Source organism: Ammospiza nelsoni, chromosome 17, assembly GCF_027579445.1.
Source record: "Ammospiza nelsoni isolate bAmmNel1 chromosome 17, bAmmNel1.pri, whole genome shotgun sequence".
Taxonomy (NCBI): domain Eukaryota; kingdom Metazoa; phylum Chordata; class Aves; order Passeriformes; family Passerellidae; genus Ammospiza; species Ammospiza nelsoni.
This window is the reverse complement of record NC_080649.1, coordinates 15,946,507-15,966,303: the sequence shown is the minus strand read 5'-3', so window position 1 is coordinate 15,966,303 and position 19,797 is coordinate 15,946,507. Positions and strand designations below refer to the sequence as shown.

General features: G+C 52.6%; 1 protein-coding gene across 1 annotated transcript; it reads right to left on the bottom strand.

The window, feature by feature from the left end:
- Positions 1-363: 363 nt before the first annotated feature.
- Positions 364-11,330, bottom strand: ATP6V0C (ATPase H+ transporting V0 subunit c). The gene is made up of 3 exons (XM_059484281.1): positions 10,977-11,330; positions 2,258-2,441; positions 364-1,196 (listed from the first exon to the last, which is right to left on the bottom strand). The coding sequence occupies exons 1-3, from the start codon at positions 11,050-11,052 to the stop codon at positions 992-994; spliced, it is 465 nt and encodes a 154-aa protein (XP_059340264.1). The 5' UTR covers positions 11,053-11,330; the 3' UTR covers positions 364-991.
- Between the last annotated feature and the right edge of the window lie 8,467 nt (positions 11,331-19,797).

Sequence of the window (19,797 nt, the reverse complement as noted above, 5' to 3'; positions counted from 1 at the left end):
CAAGCAGCTCAGCTTCTGCAGGGCCAGCACAAGGACAGGCTGCTTGTTTCCTGACAAGGCAGCTCCTCTACAGGCTGCACGTCTCTCCCTGGCCCTTGGCGCAGGCTGCAGCTCCCTGACCCCTGGTCACAGAGCACCACACTGAGCCAGGTGAGATCAGGGTGAGCATAGCCTGCATCCCTGCTCACCATGAATATGGCCCATGGCAGCAGCTGGGAACCACACTGCCACAGCCCAGGAGAGCTGGCAGCATCGCTGGCATGCTGCCCAGTCACTTCAGGAACCTGCATGCCTCAAGAGACCTCACCCTTCCCAAAGGAGCAGCAACAGCTGGAAATCAGAGCCAGGGACTCATTACAGCAATGTAGTGAGGAAGTTTTATTTGGAAACATGGTAGAAGTTTGTAACCCAACACTGGGTGCACGACTGATGCCGGAGCATACGCAGTTACTATTGAAACACGGGAGTGTTTCGGACAATTGCTGTAATAAAACACAAAATTCTCATACTCCAATACCAGGACACTACAGCAATCTTTAGAATCAAAATTACATCCAAGGAATTCTCTGCACTTACAATTTACCCCACAGTGTAATCTACCTATATATAAGATTAATATATATAGCATGGGAAATTGAAAATCCTTGCTCCATAGATGTATGAACATGTCAAGTCTTTTATAAATAAACATCCAGTGAAGAGAAAAAATTACATTTCTAGTTCATATTTATACATAAAATACTAACAGCAATGGGTGGAAAATTGCACACGGGCCACCCCAAGCCATGCAGCAGGCCTGGAGCAACCCATCCAAGTTAATATTGAAGTACACACAGGACAGACGAGTCACTAACATATATTGCGCATTTACAAGAGATCAACTACCAAATTGGGACAACTGTACACATTGGAGGAACCATTTTCATTCTGGAGCTTTTTTTTTTTTGTTAAACGTAGATTTGTTACATCTCTTTACATCATACCGCAACATTTACTTCGTGGAGAGGATAAGGGCAACAATGAGGCCATAGAGACCCAAGACTTCAGCAAAGATCAAAATGAGGATCATCCCCACAAATAACCTGGGCTGCTGTGCTGTGCCCCGGACACCTGCATCGCCCACGATGCCAATGGCAAAGCCAGCAGCCAGACCGCTGAGACCCACGCTCAAGCCAGCGCCCAGCTGGAGGAAGCTCCTGTGGGACAGAGATGGAAGAGTTTCAGTGGCAAGGAACAAGACACCCAGTCTTAAGCCCCTAACTCTTTCAACAAGCCCAATGTGTCTCAAAGCAATGCTTACTGACACTCCTAACTCTGATACTTAAAAGACAGGCAGCAGTGAAGGATCTTCACCTGATGTTCATGTGAACATCGTGGCTCATACACGGAACTGAGTTACTGGGTTCATCTGGCCACCAGCTGGCTCAGTATGCTGTGAGAACAGCACTTGCAGCAATGCCTGTCCCACAGTACTTTGCAGCCTGTTAGTAGCTGCTCATCTCCAACCTTCAGCCACAGCACATTCAGGTGTCTCGCACTGCAGAAGCTGGGCAGGAATAGTCTGGTTTCCCAAGAAGGAGAGTGTCCTGTGGAGCAGTCCCTACCAGTGTCTGCTCACCTGGTAATTGCAAAGGACCATTTGTATCTGTTGTTTTAGACCATGTCTTGTTAGGCCAAGCACTCTGCTCACAGGTACAGCCTGTACAGCAACACAGATATGTGTCACTTCAGCAGCATTGTTTAACTCCAAGAGGGCTCAACCACACCAGTTCCAGCTGTTTTCAGAAGCCAAGAGCAGACTAAATTTCAGACTGTAGCTGCTAGAGGCCCGATGTATAGCTCAAGGATTGACTTACCACAGCAAAAGCGATATTAATTATTTACTTGCATCTCCCAGGCAACAGCAGATCTATTTAGACAGTTTTGGAAACACCTGTGCATCCAGGTCTGGAGTCTGGCATCATGACACAAGCTTTGCCTCCTCTCCCAGTGCTGCCTGTACATGGCTTCTTCCAAGCCACAGCCCCACAACGAGCAGTGGGACACCCAATTGATCTGTGACAGCCAGTACAGCCAACTCCACTGGGGCTGAGGCATCTGACAGGACAGCTGGAACCCAGCCCATGCTCCAAAGCCTAGCCAAGCACATTCAGCGCTGCCAGCCCTTCCAGGGGCCTTGAGCCAAAACCACCCCCACACAGAGCATCAAACAGTGACAGGACAGTCTGAAACAGAACTGCCAGATGCAGCAACTTACTTGAATAGCGTGATTTCAGGTGAGAGGGCATTGGCAATGAGCACTGCCACTACAAGGCCGTAGATCGCTATAATACCCGCCATGACCACAGGGATGATGGACTTCATGATCAGCTCAGGCCTCATGACAGACATGGCTGCAATACCTGTGCCACTCTTTGCTGTTCCATATGCAGCTCCCAAGGCTGGAAGAGAAAAAAAATGCATTACACATATCCCCAAATACCATTTCTTTCACTAGGCTGCAGTTAGAACAGCTAAGTCAGCACAAGGAAGGATTGTGCAAAACTAACACAGTCACGTGACAGCCAGGAATACTCCCCTAAGGGATGAGGAAGTGACCTACCCAGAGTTCTACTCCAAAAAGGATTAAGAGGTGCTGTTCAAACACAACTGATAGCACAACATCTTCCCAGGCCAGCTTCACAGCAGGGCACACCCCAGCAGCCATCCATGCCCCTCCTTAGGGGCCAAAATCCAAAGTCCCAAAGGGAACTCCAGTGTTTGTGTCCTCCCAGAGCCCACACTGCAAGGCTCAACAAAGCACATCTGTTTACCCCAGCAGAACACAGCTGAGAGCTGGGCCACCTGAACTGAGTTCAGCTGCACAGATCTCCTTTGTGGGGCCCATTCTCCCACAAAACCCATTTGCCTATGCTTTGGCCCTGGAGTTAAATGTGCCATTGCAGCTCCATCAGACACACTGAGATAGAAATCAACTCAAATATTACTGCTCCACATCATTCACTGGAGAAAGGTTCTGGCACATGGAGAGTGGGACCTCACCTATGAAGGATTCTGGTCTGAACACTTGTCAATCCAGCCACTGGAACCACAAAGAAGAGTTTGGCTTGTAGCTTACAGAGGACCACAACCACCTTACACCTAAGGTTTACTCATCATCTCTGTCAACACTTGAGCACGCAGAGACCTGCACAGGATGATGGGTTTATCACCTGTACCAGAGACCTGGAAGAGTCCAAAGCACTATCCCTAAGTAACTTCTGCCTTGAAAATTTGGTATAAGTCTCACAGAAACTTCCTCAAATACATCATTCTTTGATTCTGCAGTACTTGAAAAGACATCATTCCTTTCAGCCTTACTGGGGAGTACTCTGGAACTCCACACCTTCCTACTGTATTCACCATCATCCAGAGATGATATGCATGTCAGCTGCCAGCCAGGAATAAGTCCCTGAAGCAGCAGAGACGGGCATATGGAAGGGCAGGCAGTCTCCTTTTCTGACACCATCAAGATCGTCCTCAGAGGTCAATCCTATTAGGCAAGAAAATGTTCTTGCACCTGCTCTAAAACACTGCTGGAGTCCACTTAAACTGTGGGCATTTAACATCTTTGTGCTGTTCTGAGACCTAACAGTTACATCTGCTCCACCCTCAGAAAACCAAGGTTTCTCCAAGGGAGAGCTGCTTGTTCCACAAAGATGTGTCATTGCCTTACACCAGTATTAGAGCTTGAGATTGTGCACCTTGTCCTGAAGAGTTGCTGGGAGGTATTTGGGTACATGCTTCCCTGCTTCTCACTCAGCACCCCCATAAAGCCTATATTTAGGGTAGTCATCCTCCTGGCTTGGCACTAGAAGCCCACATCATTCATACAAGCAGCACTGCTGCACTAACACAAGGTTCATTCTCAGAAGGAAGTTCAGTTTTAGTTACAAAAACCTGAAGGGAAAGTCTCATTAAATACCAATTTGTTCTGTGCTAGCAAAGCTCTTGAACCTTGACTGGCACCAAGTGATGTAAAGGGCTATTTTGGGCTTCTCAGAACTAGAACCCAACTTAGGAAGCTTGAGCCAGGAGCAACTTCAGGCTGCAAATATAAGATGAACCTGGATATTAGCACATGGACCTAATCAGCCATTTCAGTGATGGCTCTGTTTAGGGTGTAGCCCTTAGGAACTCTAGAAAGAAATCACTGACTTGAACTAGAAAACCTTTTTGTTGGACAAAGCACCTTCTAAGAGCTGGAACTAAGCCTGAATCCTGGTTCCACTGTCTACTCTGTGTATAGAATTTAGCAGAAACCTGTCTGCAATCTTTTACAAACCTCTCAAAAAATGCAGAGGCTTATGAGGGAAGTTCACTATTTAAAGTTTTATCAGTCATCACTTCCTCCAAAAGCATGAAGCTACTTGAGGGTGTTGCAATTAATGCAGTGATGGATTAGAGAAGGTGATTTTGTAACCCCATTTACAAGAAAGTCAGCTTGCTCAAGCTTTTGTGGAGGGGCAGTGCAGCACGAGTTTGTCAGTTCCCAGTTAAAATCCCAGAAGAGGCCAGATCTTATGCCTTGAATTTGTTTTAAATACAGTTTGAAAGAAAGCCTATCTTTACCAGTCTTCACATGACAGTCTTAGATGTCACTGGAACTCTACTGAACTCCCACTGGTGGCCACACAGAGCTTCAGAGCTTGGCATATCTGCTCCCAAGGAAGCCTTTACCACCACCCCAACCAAGAGACATCTCCAGCACCTTAACTAGTCTGGCAAGTAGTCCTTGCATCTTTGATATTATCTCAGTATTACAGGGAAGGTGGCAAAGACAATACCTGCTTCCCACCATGCCTCCAAGTGGCACAGCCACTCACAGTTTTGGGCTACAGACACCCTGGACAATGTTCCTCCACACCTTCACCTCAAAACAACTGAAGCACATATACTCATAGGCTACATTTAAATATCCCTCATCCATGGGAAGGATGTGTTTTCCAAAATCTTGCTAAACAAAGTTTGAGGAGAGCTCTGTGGCAGATGCTGGAAATGGGGCAAGAGCTGTACCTCTGCTACACACCAGGACTCTGGGTTTCTGTGTCAGCTCATCCAGCTCCCTCACCTCTAACATACAGGCCAAGCAAGCTCCAAACACTACCTTTAAAGAGGTAGACCTGTCAAAACACTTACCTGGCAGGTCAAAAAGCACTTCACCTATCTAGTTCACCAGAGACAGAATCCATGCTGGTCTCTAACCAGGAATTGTGCCATTTAGAAGTTCAATGATGTTACAATACAGAGAAGTTGCAATGCACATCACTCAAGACCTCTTACTCCCAGTAATCCTGTTTCAGAGGTTAACCCCCTTGTGAAATACCTGATTTACTCCTTGAACTCACAGCCCAGAGTTGATTTATGTACTGCTCCTGGGGGCAAAATGCCCTCCCCTCTGGGCTGAGGGTATGTTGCCTTGCACCTCCCCATATCTGTCCCTTTAACAGTGCTAGCAGAGAGGGTGGGGCTGTGCAGCTCCAGGATCAAGTATGAACCAGACAGGCCCTTGCCAGAAAGGCTGCAGTGCCAAAGACTGCAGCCTGGTTGTACTCTTGCCACTGCCACAGCTCCACAGGGCTCCGCCTGCATCCTGCTCTTCAGATCAGGGCAGTCCCAGCATCAGAACCAACCTGCTCTAGCTCCAGCAGGTGACTGTGCTCACTCAGGGCACACACCAAGAAGAGAAACCTTGCAATTAAATCAGATGCAAGTCACTCCCTTGATACAGAAGGAGGCTGTGAGGAGCCTTCCAAGTTCAGAGATCTAGTAGCACAGATCCAGTTTCACCAGTTGATATATTCACACAGGCTCAGAACCAGCCACATACACTCCAGCAGCATTTGGTCCATCCAAGCCAGGGATTCCTCCCACATCCCACCATGGTGAACCAGATTTCCACACTGCATGTGAGAGATTTGCAGAGCACTAACATGCAGAACTTGCCTGCATGAGAAGTGAGCTAGTAATAAATGCCAGCTTTCCAATTAGGATACCACTGGTTACTATCACAGCAAGCATGAAGGATCATTTGGGATGAGCACTTACATCTGGAGCCTTTTAAAACTAATCATTATCAAATGGGCTGCCCTCTGCAGTAGGCAGGCTTTCCTGGGAGCAGACAGGCACCAATTCACCAACATCTATTCATCCCAGAGCAGGCTGTTCTTAAAAGGCTGGAGAAATGTTCAAGGTGACATTCAGGTGAAGCACAGTCCTTGCTGTGCCATACCAGAAACCCGGACACTTCGAAAGAAACAGGCTGCTTCCCACAGGTTGGCCCTGCCCCCTCCCACCCCACCACACTCAACAGCTCCACCTCAAGTTACAGTAATGGATACTTCTGGAAAAAACCTGCTGCTCTGCCCAGGTGCAGCTGCACAGAACAGACCAGCTTCCTTAGGGGAACTGCACTGGAGCCTATGCAAACTCTCATCACACTGGCTGAAGCCTGTTCCCCAATGAAAACCCCAGGAGTAAACAGTGAAGCTGCTCTACAGGAAGCTGTAAGCTCAGAACCCTTTAGTGAGTCACCTGTTTCAGGATTAGGGATAACTTTTTGTTCTTCCATAATGTAATGAAAGGCTGCTAACACTGTCAGCTTACTGCATTATCAAAATTCTCCAAGACTGGCAGGCCTTTTAGTCTTGGGTCAATACATCTGAGAACTTAAAAAACCACCAGCTCCTTGAGACATTGCTGTAATAGCAGCAGTTCAAGGCAAATAAAGGATCTGCCAGCCAACTGTCCAAGAGCTGCTTCAACTGGCACTCTGGATTGTCACACAGAGCTCTTTGATTTTTTTAATTATGGTAAAGCACTTGGCCATGGAGCACAGGCTTGTCCTTCTGCAAGCAGCAAAGTCCACCCAGACACTTGATATATATCTTTATCATCAAAGAAGCTCCCTCACAACACCTTAAAGAGGACCCATTTCACAAACCAGGTGACCAGTGTATTCCAGGTACCGACTGGCACAGCAGTGTGTTGCACCACTTTGCAAGACCCCTTCCTAACCAGCAGGTCTCAGGGGAGCTTGGAACACTCAGCAGCACCCACAGCTCTGCTGCCCCATGGCTGTGGCACGGGACAGCCCCTGCCTGCACCCAGCAGACACTCCTGTGGCCACCACAGCCTGACCCAAAGCCTCTGAAGGAAGTGAGTGCAGCCAGTCACGCTTCACTGGAGAAGGACACACTGCTGTGAACCACTGCTGCAAGGAGCACCCAACAGCCTGCTCAGGCTGGGATGTTGTTCCCTTTGCAACATCTGTGCACAACCAGTCATGCCCTGGAGATGGAAGAGGCCAGTTCTAGGAAGGAAAAAAGCTGACCAAGAGGTCCTGAGGCAGCTGTTCCCACCACAGGGGAAACACCTGCAGGCTGTGTAGCGACTCCAGGGTGACAGGGATCCATCAGGAAGCCACAGAACAAACTGCAGCACAACTGCTTAAGCCATGTTCTGCAGAGCCAATGGTTTATAATGATGATCCATCTCATTCTCAGATGTTCCCAAGACTGGCATTTACTGAGAGGAAATGCTGCCCTTGGTGAGACGCCTTCCCTCATTCTCAAGCAGTAGAAACATCGCCTACCTCACTTCTGTTACAGCTCTGAGGTCTCAGCCATCCACTGCTTTACCTGCTGTAAAGGACAAAAGCTTAAGCTAATCTCTACTGCAGACAGTCTGGTAGTTCACACACCTGCCCACATCACATTTGGAGCAGAAAATTACCTTGAGCTGCACTCCACCATCTTATTTTTACCTGCAAGCAGCTCTCCTGTTCCACCTCTCACACAGTATTTTGGGAAGCACAGGTGCCATTTGCCTTTGAGGATGCAAGCTGTTTACAGTCATGATGCCTTCCAGAATCAGACTGTGCAGGGCTGTCAGCTGCACCAAACTACATGTTCTGAGCCAGCTATTTCACCATGAAGGTCCCTTAAAAGCCAACCAACTGCTATGAGATCTAAAGCCTTAATTTAAAACGAAAGTACTATTTCACAGCAGCAAAAATTAAAAGACAGGACTAATTTAACACTGGTGGCTAAAGTTCTCTTCAAGAAGAATCTTCCAGCTGCTTGGCAGTGCAGCAGGTATTGAAGGCACTGAATGCCCAGCTGGAGTTCAGGCCTAAGGACAACTCTGCTCAGCATGGAGCTGTCACACTTGTGACAGCTTTGCACAGAGCACCAGCACACACAGAAATAGACAGCTCTGCCCAACACCACACTTGTCCATTCTGGTGTGCTCATATCACATGAAAAAGCTACAGTAATTTAATCATTCAACAGCACCTGACCCACCCCATGGGAAATAAGGAACTGCAGCAGTGAGAACAAGTTGTAATCTGCAAATAACCAGACAGGCTCAAAGATGGCCAAGGTCACAGCAGCCTGCTCTTGTCTCTGGCTGACCAGAACAAGTTCTGCTATCTATTTAGCATCAGCAAGTAGTGCTCACACAGCACATTGGACTGCTCCAAGTCACTTGTTTTCACATCAAACCACCCTGGACAGTATAGAACCTGAACATGTTTACTAGAAACATATCTTGGAACTACAAGCTCCACAAGAATGTGATCTTTAGATATAGCATGAGTCAGACATGATTCACTGCACTAATTAACACGGATCCAGGACAATTTTAGAGTTTTAACTGCTTGTCCAGATTTAGCTCCTTACTTCAAAATCAAGGGTTTTTTAACAACTACCATCAGAACATGCTGTGATGCAACATGCCTGTTACAAAAGCTACATAACTGCAAGTTTTAGTTTATCCTCTGTTGACACCTCTGCCTTATTGCCTTAAAAATACAAACTGCTTCACTGAACAGCCACACCTAAGAAATAATTTCCCATCAGCACTATCTATAACCTGTTGTCCAGCACCTGAACCCATCACCGGCCCTGGCAAGAGTACCTGCACGGCTCAGACCTGCTGGTATTACAACATCACTAAGGTCAGGACAGACCCTGAACTCACTGAATCCAGGAAGACTAGAGAGATTCTGCATCAAGGACCTCTCACAAAACAGACACCAAGCCTTCATCAATAGAGCTTATGCACTGACTTTGCATTCTCCTACCCAAACCTTCCCCTGGCAATCCCACAGCACCATGCTGTCATGCTGCAGCTTCTAGGAAAGGCTTCTCTGCTGGTTCAGACACGCCAGCACCACTCCAAACTCGTGTTAAAGAGCTGACTCAAGCCTGCATCCCTCACTGATGTTTCAGCTGAAGCACACTCACACGTCACTAACATGGTGTCTACAGCCACACAGCCATGTTCTTTTGCTTCCAAAAGCCATTCTGCAAGAGGAAATCAGCAACGCCTTCCTTGGAAGGAAAGCACGCTATTTAGGACCATTTTGCAAAATACAGTGAACCATTGACTATTTTTTCCCAACAAGTAACTAGGTCTTAGTTTCTTCCTCCATTATCTTCAGTAGCCAAGAGGCAGGTAGGTCAGCAGTCCCAACTCTGGCTCCTTTGGCATTTCACCCATTGACTTTCAGGAAAATTTTTACCTGTCAAGAGTGAGTACAGTGTCTGAAATGCAAGGTGGCAGGCCACTGACTGCCCACAGCATCAACATCTGCATCCCACCACCATGTACAAACTAAGCAAGACTAAACACACCTAACCCAGCTTTTGTTTTATCAAAAATTTAAGTCACAAACATGGCTGGTGTGGAACCAGTCCATAGTGCCCACACCAGCATGGCTAGACAGCTTCATCTCAAGCACTAATTTTAATTCACTGTCCACTTGGCTCTCTGCATGATTTCATCTCCCACACACATCAATCAAGAGCAGCTTCCCAAAATCCATCCTGCAGACCCAGCCACCATCCTAGACGCCATATTAACACAATGGGATCCCAAGCACCTCAACAGCACTTAGGCAGCTTGAGCTACGACCAATTCAGGACTAGAAGGGAGCCAAAGACCACTAAGTATGTTCACGTCTGTGGAGTCATGGGCTAAGCCTTCAGAAAGGAAAGCCAGATTGGTTCCTAATTGTTTTATTCCTAATTATTTTATTCCTAATTATTGTGATACCTGCATTTGAAAACAAAAAACAGCTGAAGCCTTCCCATGTTAGATCCAAAAGGGAACAGCAGGTCTGCCCCCACCAAAGAGCAGCAAACGCTGTGCAGGAACAGCAGTCACCTTCTGTAGGTTTAACAAGGCTCTGAGAGACAACGCATTAAAGGACGGTATTTCTGGTGCAAACCGGCATTTACAGCCCCTACACCTGAGCTCCTTCAGTGGGGAGAGCAGTGCCGCAGGATGACCCAATTTACACCGCACTGAGCTCGCTGCCTGGAGACGCAGAGGGAGGGCCATGGAGCGGGGCTTCCCCGTGCCCCGGCATCCCCGAGCCCGTCCATCGCCTGCAGTGGCATTAACGTCTCTAAGGCGGCCTACCCGCCAAACGACCGCACATTTATGCTTAATCCCGTTAAAAACCGGTCTTGCGTTATCCGGGGAATGGTTTAGACACCACGTCCGAGTCACAGCGGGAGAAGCGCCGCCGCCGCGGAGGCCGGGGGAGGCAGAGCCGGGGACTCCGCGGGCAGCCGGTGCCGGGGTACGACCCCCCCCAGCCCAGCCCCGGGAGGACCCCGGCCCGCGGCTGCCTGGGGGGGGGGGGGGGGGCGGCCCGGGCGGCACCGTCGCAGTCACGTGGCCTCGGGGGCTCCGCCGGCGGTGACGTCACCGGCACGGACCCTCCGCTGCCCCCGAGAGCCCGGATGGAGCGGAGGTGGGGGGGGGGGGGGTGCCCCCAGACCCCAGGATTCCCAGCCCCTGCCGGCGAGGGCGCCCCGCCGGGGCAGGGCAGTGACGGGGAAAAAGAAGCCGCTTCCCCCACACCGCGCTCCCCCTTCTCCCCACCCTCCCCCCGGCCCCTCCCGTTGCCGGTCGGTGCTCACCGCTGAAGACCATGGCGGCCGAAGCGCCCATCACGGCGAAGAAGGAGGCGTACTCGGGGCTGGCGCCGGAGGACATGGCTGCGCGAGCCGGACCGGGCCGAGGCGCCGCTAGAGTCGGAGAGCGAGAGGGCGGGGGAAAGGCGGAAAGCTCCGCCGCGGCGCCGGTCCTCGGCGGGCAATGCTCGGCCACAAAATGGCGGGGGAGCGGGCGGGGCAGAGGGAGCCGGGGTGGGGGCGCAGGGCGGGCGGCGGCGGGGCCCGGGGCGCGGAAGCTCCGTCCCGGCGGGAGTGGCGGCGGCGCGCGCGCTGCGCCCTAAATACGGCCTCCGCAGGACAAAATGGCGGCGGCCCGCCCGTCACGTGATCGCACCCACCGCCCCCGCCCGCCCCGCCCTCGGCGCACACCACGCGCGCGGCAGGGGGGACGCCCGCTCGCGCGCTCCTCACTGCTCCTCCCCGCGCCCCGATCCCGGTTCCGCGGCGCGGCCGCCGGCGAGACCAGCCGCATCCGGGCTCCCCCGCCCGCTCCCAGGTCGCAGCGGCGGCGCTGGCTGCCCCGCTCTGATGCCCTCCTCTCGTTCCCCCCTCCGCGCCGCCTGGTTGAGCCCGTCCTGCCCGACGGCCGCGGTCCGCTGAGCGTGATTCAGCTCTCATTAGCATAAGGGGCGTGCCCCGTCACGGCCCCGCCCACGCGGCGGCGGCCTTGCCTCGGGCCGGTGATGTTCGAGTCGTGTCCGTGTGTCCTGTCCCCATGTCCTGTCCCCCTGTCTGGTCTGTGTGTCGTGTCCCTGCAGCACCGCCCGGGCCGCGTCCCGTTATCTGACCCCAGGGCGCGGCTCTTGCCGTGTCCGTGTGCCGTGTTCCGGTGCCGCATCCCCCACGGTGCGTCCCGTCGCCATGTGCCGTGTTCCCTGTGCCATGTCCCGTGTCCCCTGTGCCGTGTTCCCTGTGCCATGTCCCGTGTCCCCTGTGCCGTGTTCCCTGTGCCATGTCCCGTGTCCCCTGTGCCATGTTCCCTGTGCCATGTCCTCCCCAGCACATGCTGTGTGCCAGGTGCCACCTGCCCTGTGCCTTGCCTGCGTGCTGTGCCCCCTTTCCTGTCTGGCCCTGTCCCCTAGGCTGTGCTCAGCTCTTGTGAGCCTTCCACGAGGCATCAGCTGTGCCCGTGAGGCCTTGCTGGCCTGGGCTCCCCTCTAGGGCCTTCCAGCCCCTGCACTCCACATCTTCCAAGGGTCCAATACCAGCAGCATCTGTTGGAGTTCTACTGCCGTCCCATCATCGATCCTGCTCCCTTGGATGTGACAACCAGCCCCTGGCCCATCCTCTTCCCCAGGCTGGAGGTGAGCGGGTGGGCTGGGTCTGAACCACAGTATCGTCCCTCCATAGGCTCTGCCACCTACTGTCTCCTGCAGGCGCTCCCCTGAGCCAAACCTATCCCAAACCACGCCAGAGGGATGCTCCTACAACCCATCCTGGAAGGGTGACTCATGCCATTCTGTTACCCAGGGTTTGGGGGGTCATTAACAGTTCCTGCTGCCACAAATCTGGCTGAGCTTTCCATGTCCCAAAACACCAGGTCTCTTAATTATTCAAGGGCCACCTGCCTTTTCCCGTGTTGCCACTTTTCTGGTCCCCTCAGCCTTGTCAGAGCCCACAGGGAAACTGAGGACAGGATTTACTTTGGCAAATTCCTTGCTGCTGCTTGAGCACAAAGGGTGCTGGCACTTCAGTGGGCAGAGGTGGCTGGCATGTGCTGGGGACTGGCAGCAGGGCATGCTGGTTCTGAGGGGGAGACTGTCACCAAGTGTTCATGGGGACATCCAGCACATACATGGCCCATGGCAGAGGTTGGCTGGAGGCACAAAGAGAGCAGTGGGCTGGGAGTCAGCCACAGAAGTGGAGCCTGTCCTGAGCCCTGGCAGAGGTGGCTGCAGGGGCTGTGCATCCCATCTGGGAGCACACTGCCACTGTCACCACCACCACTGCCACCAGCATCCCCACTGCCACCATCATAACCACCACCAGCACCACAATCATCATCACTGCCACGACCAGTACCACTCCCCCCGTTGCTGCTTTTCCATGCTGGGACATGAACTTTTTCAGTGTGGTCATCGTTGTCATCACTCTGTGGTGGTGGCTGTCACTGCTAGCAGTGTTTCCAGCAGCTCAAATTAACCTTTCACTGTCACAGGACAATCCCTGTCTCCAGGCTCCAGAGCAATTGGTCACTGAGTGCATTTCTCACCCCTTGGGCCACGGGCAGCATCAGCAATTTGCTCACCAGATTTGGGTGGTGAGGGGAGATGGGGCCTGGCCTGTGGTGTCTCATGCCACCCTGCTGCTCAGGTCTGTGCCCTCCTGGGCTGGGTCTGGCCGTGCTGCCACCAGCCCTCACCTGGAGTGGGCATCTCTGCCAGCACTGTGCCTGGCCTGGCTGCAGTGAGGGGACCTTGCAAGGGGCAGAGCCCAAAGAGAGTGCCGTGGGCATCCTGGCTGGCAGGGATGAGCCCAGATCTCCGCCCCACGGAATTTATCTGTGGGTAATGGCTGCTGTCGTGTTGTTGGGCGAGAGCCTCAAAGCCCCAAGGACACCGAGAGACTGGAGCAACACCAGCAACAATATTAGGAGTAGGGACCAGGGTGGATTTTACGGGCCCCTAAGGGCTGCTCTTCCCCCTGTGCCTGTCCCGGGGGGCAGCCCTGGCTGCCGTGGAGCGGCTCCGTGCCCGCGGCGGTGCCGCCACCTCCTGCCGTGCCCCTCCGGCCGGCGCTGCCACCGATCAGCCGGCCCATCCCCGCCGATCAGCCGGCCCCATCCCCGCCGATCAGCCGGCCCCATCCCCGCCGATCACCCGGCCCCATCCCCGCCGATCAGCCGGCCCCATCCCCGCCGATCAGCCGGCCCCATCCCCGCCCCAGCTGCCGGCGAACTCCGTCCCGCCCCACAAAGAGCCTCCTGTGGCCGGGGGCTCCCGAGTGGCGGCGGCGGTGCCGCTCTGGGGTGCCGTGTCTCCGCTGAGGCCGAGCAGCGGCGCCCCCAGGGCCCAGCTCCCTCCCTTCCCCTTTGGAGCTGCCGGGACTCTCCCTGCCCCCGCATCGTGCTGAGCCAAGCCCTCTTCTCCTTCCTTCTCCGCCTCCCATGCTCTTCATTCGGGACTCATTCAATGTCTCCGGGTCTCAGTTCTCCAGCACTAAAGGTCCAATAAATTGTTTGGGTTTCACCTGAAATTGCTGATTCACAGCGAGGATATTTTTTAAGCTCTTGGCAACAAAATTTCCTTTCAAAACATTGCATTTTACATTTTCCCTGCGGCATGTATTTGTTCAGCCTCCTCCTACCCGGGTGGAGCCGTGGAGGTCATGGTGGAGTCATTGTGGTTCCCCCTGCACATGGGTTTGCACAGAGGGAAGGTCTGGGTGCTGGAAATGAGAGCATCCCCCTCCTTTCACCCATCCGGGAGTGCCCAGCCCTCCTCACTCTCTCCACACCCCCTGGGCTGACCAGGCCGATGGAGGGAGCGTGTGCCAGGCACTCTCCTGCGATGCCCGCGAAGCCACACTGGTGGCCCGGGTGGGGCTGTGATGGTGGAGTGAGGGGACACAGGGATGCACAAAGCCCACGTGGGCCAGAGGAAGGAAAGGACTCATTGGATACGGGTGACAACAGCACGTGTGCCCTCTCCGGGCTCCCTGTCATGCCTGGTGTGTTGCAGCAGGTCCCCAAGAATAACTGGAGTCCTTCCCAGAGCAGGGCTGTTCGAGAGCACCGTGGCATTCCCAGCGCCAGCAGCATGGCAGCTGCAGGCCCGGCAGCGATGGCACCCTTGGCTGGGGGCTCTCAGTCAAACCTGGCCCTGTTCTGGCCCCCGTGGTTGCTGCACACAGCCAGCCCTCCCCGGGATGTCACTGCCCTCCTGCCACCCCTCAGCGGGGACACCAAGGCTCTCAGGCCAGTTCTGCTTCTGCCTTGTGGAGCTGCAGGGGTATTTCTTCCTCAGGGAAGGGGCAATGGGAGGAGGAACAAAATTCAATGCAAACTGGGAGGTAAACACAACATCAAAGGCAAAGGGCCAGAGCTTGGATGCAGAAGAGCCCAAATGAATTCCTGTTCCCACAGCAACCAGCACTCACCCCCTCGCCAGGCGCTCGCCAGGCTGGCACCAACACACCCACGCTCACCAGGGGGACGTGAGGGTGGCACTTCCAGAGCTGCCTTTTCCTTCTGATTCACCACATGGCATGGCATGGCACCACACCAAACCAAACCCAGCGTGAGAGGGATTTTGGGTTGCTGTAGGAAAGTCTGTAGGAGTGACGGGGGTCATGCACGGTCGGGACGGATGGAGACGAGAGATCTCTGCAGTCAGGTTGTGGAACTACCGGTTTATTGCAAAGGGCCTGGGTGCAGGGCCCTGCTGGGAGCTGCAGCCACAGCTCAGAGCAGGCCCGAGAGAAGAGAGGCCTAAAGTGTAAGAGAGTTAAAGACAAAGGTTTAAGAGCGGAGAGCATGTAGAAAGGAGGGGGTGAAGAAGTGCAGAGGAGAAGATGAAGAAGTGAGTGAGAAAAGAGAGCGAGGTTCCCGTTACAATACAATAAATCATCTTTAGTGTTGAATATTCAGATTCTCATCAACCAATCTACTACAGCATGCGTATCCTATAACATTTCCATACAACCTATAAGAATCACTACATCACCACACTGTGTTACATTTTAAACCCTAAAAACTCCTCTTTGGGCCCCTTCTGCCAAGCTGCAGGGTCTGCTCTGACCCTTGGGCCTGCCTGCAAGCAGAGGGTGTTGTTTCATCAAGAGGGGATTACCTTCAGCCAGCCACACCATTGTTTTCCAGTTGTTCAGTAACTAAGGGATCTCAAAACTTGCTTTCATTTCAATCTCGCTTATAGTTTCTATATTCTCAAAATCTTTTGCCAGGCAATCATATTTATAAAGCTTTCCTGTTCCATCCTCCCCAACAGGTTGCCTGTTCCCATGCCAAGGAAGGAGCAGAGGGATGAAGTGGGCTTTCCAGCAGGTGCAGGGTAGAGGTGCCACCACCTTTTGGGGGGTATTTTCTGGGTGGCCTCATGGCAGATGACTCTCCTGCTGCCCTGGGCCTTGTCTGTGCATGGACCAGACACCCTGGAGAGCAATTTCAGAGGGCTCCAGCTTCTGTCAGCTGCTTCCAGTGAGCAGGAGCTGGACACTGTCTGCTGCATATGGGACTCCAGGGCTGCTGACCTGCCCTGACCCAGCTGGTTTTTGGCAAGTTGGAGAGTTGTTTAGCAGGGGATCTATTTCTAAAAGCCATGGCAATGCTAGTGGTTTTGCCCATGTCATGGAGCAAGGTGGAAGGCATCTGTGCAGCCAGCTGGGAGCCCCCTGCCCCTGCAGGACAGCTCTGGGTACAGAGACGCCAGCGTGGAATTGCATTGTTGCAGGACAGACAGGGTACCATGAGAGAATTTGTGTTAAGGTGTTAAAAATGCATCTCAGCTCAGGACAAGCCTAGGTGGGCTTTCAGTCTGGAGGTCTGATAGACACAGTGGAGCTGAGCTGGTGCAGGGATTGGAAATGAGAAATGCAGGTCTGGCAGTGGGTGCATTGCTCACGGCCTCGGCAGCAAGCGCTGGGCAGCCACAGAGCAAAGCCTGTGGAGCATTTCCTCATTCAGTGCCTCCTGCAGCGTCCCACCGAAACCACAGGGCAGGAGTCACGGCCCTGGGGCCATCCCTGGCTGCTCCTCCCTCCCCGGGTCAGGACTTTGGGCCACTTGTAAAAGGAGTTTCCCTTGCTCTATTTGGGTCTTAATTAACTGATGCCCACCCTGAGTTGTTAATTCTTTCCTGGGACTTCCCTGGTGCTGGACTTCCTCATGAGGCAATCAGGGGCCTCCTATCCTATCCTATCCTATCCTATCCTGTCCTGTCCTGTCCTGTCCTGTCCTGTCCTATCCCATCCCATCCCATCCCATCCCATCCCCATCTACCCTGATCTCTTTCCCTTGTCATCTTTTTGTCCAGGACTTCCCTACCTTATGTAAACCCTCTGATCTTCCTCTTTTCCACACCACGCTTCTGTGTGAGTGCAGCTGGGAAAATATCCGTGTTCCTACAGTTTCTTCAGCTCCTGGGAATGGTGTGGAGAGAAGCTGGGGTTTTTCTGCCATCCTTTTCCTGAAATGCCCTATCCAGGACTGCACACTGTGTGGGGCTGGTCCTCATCCTTCCTTCCACAGGGGATCCATGCTGGCTCCCAGCACTCAGCTGGCAGTGGGGATCAGCCCGGGCTTCCCACAAGGAGGTTCTGCCCATGGTTTGAAAATAGCATTTATTTGCTCTGGGTTACCATGGTTACTGGTGGAAGTCATGTGGCTCCCGCTGTTGGGTTGGGACATTCTCTCCATTGTGGCATCACTGACTAATTCCACCTTCACACATGGAAAAGGCAGGAATTTCTTGGGCATTGGGTGGGTTCTGCATGGGATATCCCCTTCCCCTTGGCACCCTTCAGCAACCCACTGGCTGTACCTGCGGTACTGTTGGGGATTTTCAGTCCCCAGTCACAGGGTTTGTATTTCTAGGAGGAGACAGAGTGGTTTTCCCAGCACACAGCCTGTCCCTACACTGTATCTGAGAGCTCTTGGAAGCAGACACAGACCCAGCACACCAACCTCCCACCCTTGGTTTTTGGGAAGCTGGTTTGCAAATGGGGGCCTGGAACAGCTGACAAATCCTGGAGAGGCAGTTTTGGAGGCACGGTGCTGGGTGAGATGGGCAGGCACGTGGGAGGGATGCTGGTGGCTGGGAGCCACACGTGGGCTGTGCTCCAGGGCTCCCTGCAGAGACACCAGAGGGGCACAAGCCCAGGGCTCGGGTCAGCCTGCACTGCAGCCTGCCAGCCACGGCCTTTTCTTGCCAGAGGCTTGTGAGGGCAGCCACTATTTGTTATCTTCCCACAGCCATGGCAGACATCACCCCACAGAGAGAGCCTGGAATGCCACTGGGACTCTCCTGTCTGTGGATCTTCTCCTGCTGCCCTGGTGTCACTGAAACTGTGGGAAAAACAAAACCCCTCCAACAATATAGTAGGAGTCCTAGTAGAATATCTGTATTGTATAAGTGGCCTTGCCCTGATCCTAGTTGTTCTTGATGGGCTTCAGCTGTGATGTCCTTAATTGGGTGGCAGCTGTGGCCAATGAAGATAACTGGGATAAAAGGGGGTGGGCTGTCTGGTCAGGGAGAGCCTTGGATGAGCCCTGATGAAGAAGTAGGAGCAATGCTGCTGTGAAAAGCTGTGTGTGAGAAAACCACCCAGAAGGTATGGGACTCTAGAAACATGATAACAACACAGCAACATTTTTATGTTAGACAGTCAAGGCGTTATTTCATTATCTGGCCAGGATGTACTGCAGAAATAATCTCATCCACACGTAGCCTGGGTATGCAGAGAGAATAACTCCACGACACATTCTTTTACAAGATTTCCCCCAAACTTTATATAGTCAAAACCCATAGAGTTGCACTGTTTTAAAGTTCATTGGTGCAGAGTTGAGTAACCTCCAGTATTCAGTTTCCCATTGGATCCGAATCTCCTCACCTCTGATGTTAATTAGATCTCCATTCTTTGATTTTTCATAATTCCTTTCCAGAGGAGATGTCTGGGGTAGGTGTTGGTAGATGGATGCCGATGTTCCCTTGGTGGCCTTTTATCTCTCTGGGTATCTGTGGGCTACTCCAAGTCCATCAGGCCTCATCTAGAGAAACAATGACCTGGAAAGAAAGCTTCAGTTCCCTTCCCCAGGGCAAAGGTGAACAAACCTGGCTAAAGTGATATAAAATATTTTTTTAACTGGTATGTTTTCCAACACTGGGAGCTGCCCTGGGGACATGGGGAGAGGAGCATATTGGGGACAGGATGTGGCAGGACAAATCCAGGCCCAGGGCACCACAATCTTTTTGAGGATGAAGCTGCTGGCAGATGCTGAGAATAGGCAGCCACAGGGCACCAAGGAAGGGAAGCACGATTTTGGGTCATTACACTCAGTTTTGGGGAGAAAATCCAGGTTGGTGAGGGCAGAAACTTTCTGCTGCCCGGGTTGGAGCTGCTTCAGAACCATGTGCTGCGCTGCTGCCAGCGTGGCCTTTGTCACTGAGCTGGGACAGTGCCACGGCTCTGCCCTCACAACCTGCTGCTTCCCTGTGCTGCCAGCTCTCCCCTGGCCTGGGGCCCTGGCAGGTAGGGAGGGAGATAAACCTTGGCTGGCTGGCAGAACAGCACCTTCCTGCAGAGCTGCTGGGCATGAGGAGCTGAGGAGCTGCTGCTGTGAGATGCACCAGGGCTGGAGTCTCTTCTCCCCTCCCTGCCTGGCTCAGCACGGATCAGAGCCCTCACTACCAATTAGCAAATTAAATCCAACCCCTCTGTGTGGTATTCATGTATTCTTTGAACAGAGAGAGACACACAATTCTCTCTCCCAGGATTTTTCTTGGGAAAAGCAGTGAGAAAGCTCAAAGAGAAGAGAAAACAATTCTTATCTCTACTTGCTGCTCCTGTTTGGCACATGTGGAACCTGTTATGGAGATTGTTTACCGAAAGGGATTTGTTAATTGGACTCTGGTGATGGTTGTTTTGACTGATTGACCAATTAGGTCAAAACTGTGTTGTGACTGTCTGTGAGGGGTCACAACTTTTTCTTTAGTACCTTAGTAGTATGATATAGTATTAATATAGTGTAGTATAACATAGTATAGCTGTAATAAAGCAGTTGTTCATTCTTCTGAATCATGGAGTCTTTGCACGTTATTTCCTGGCTGGG

What these genes read in the sequence shown, in the direction of transcription:
- ATP6V0C (XM_059484281.1), bottom strand. Translation starts at nt 11,052, where the DNA reads ATGTCCTCCGGCGCCAGCCCCGAGTACGCCTCCTTCTTCGCCGTGATG. An exon ending in GGCCGCCATGGTCTTCAGCG is followed by an intron (nt 2,442 to 10,976) that starts GTGAGCACCGAC and finishes TTTCTCTTCCAG; the next exon opens with CCTTGGGAGCTGCATATGGA. An exon ending in CCTGAAATCACGCTATTCAA is followed by an intron (nt 1,197 to 2,257) that starts GTAAGTTGCTGC and finishes TCTGTCCCACAG; the next exon opens with GAGCTTCCTCCAGCTGGGCG.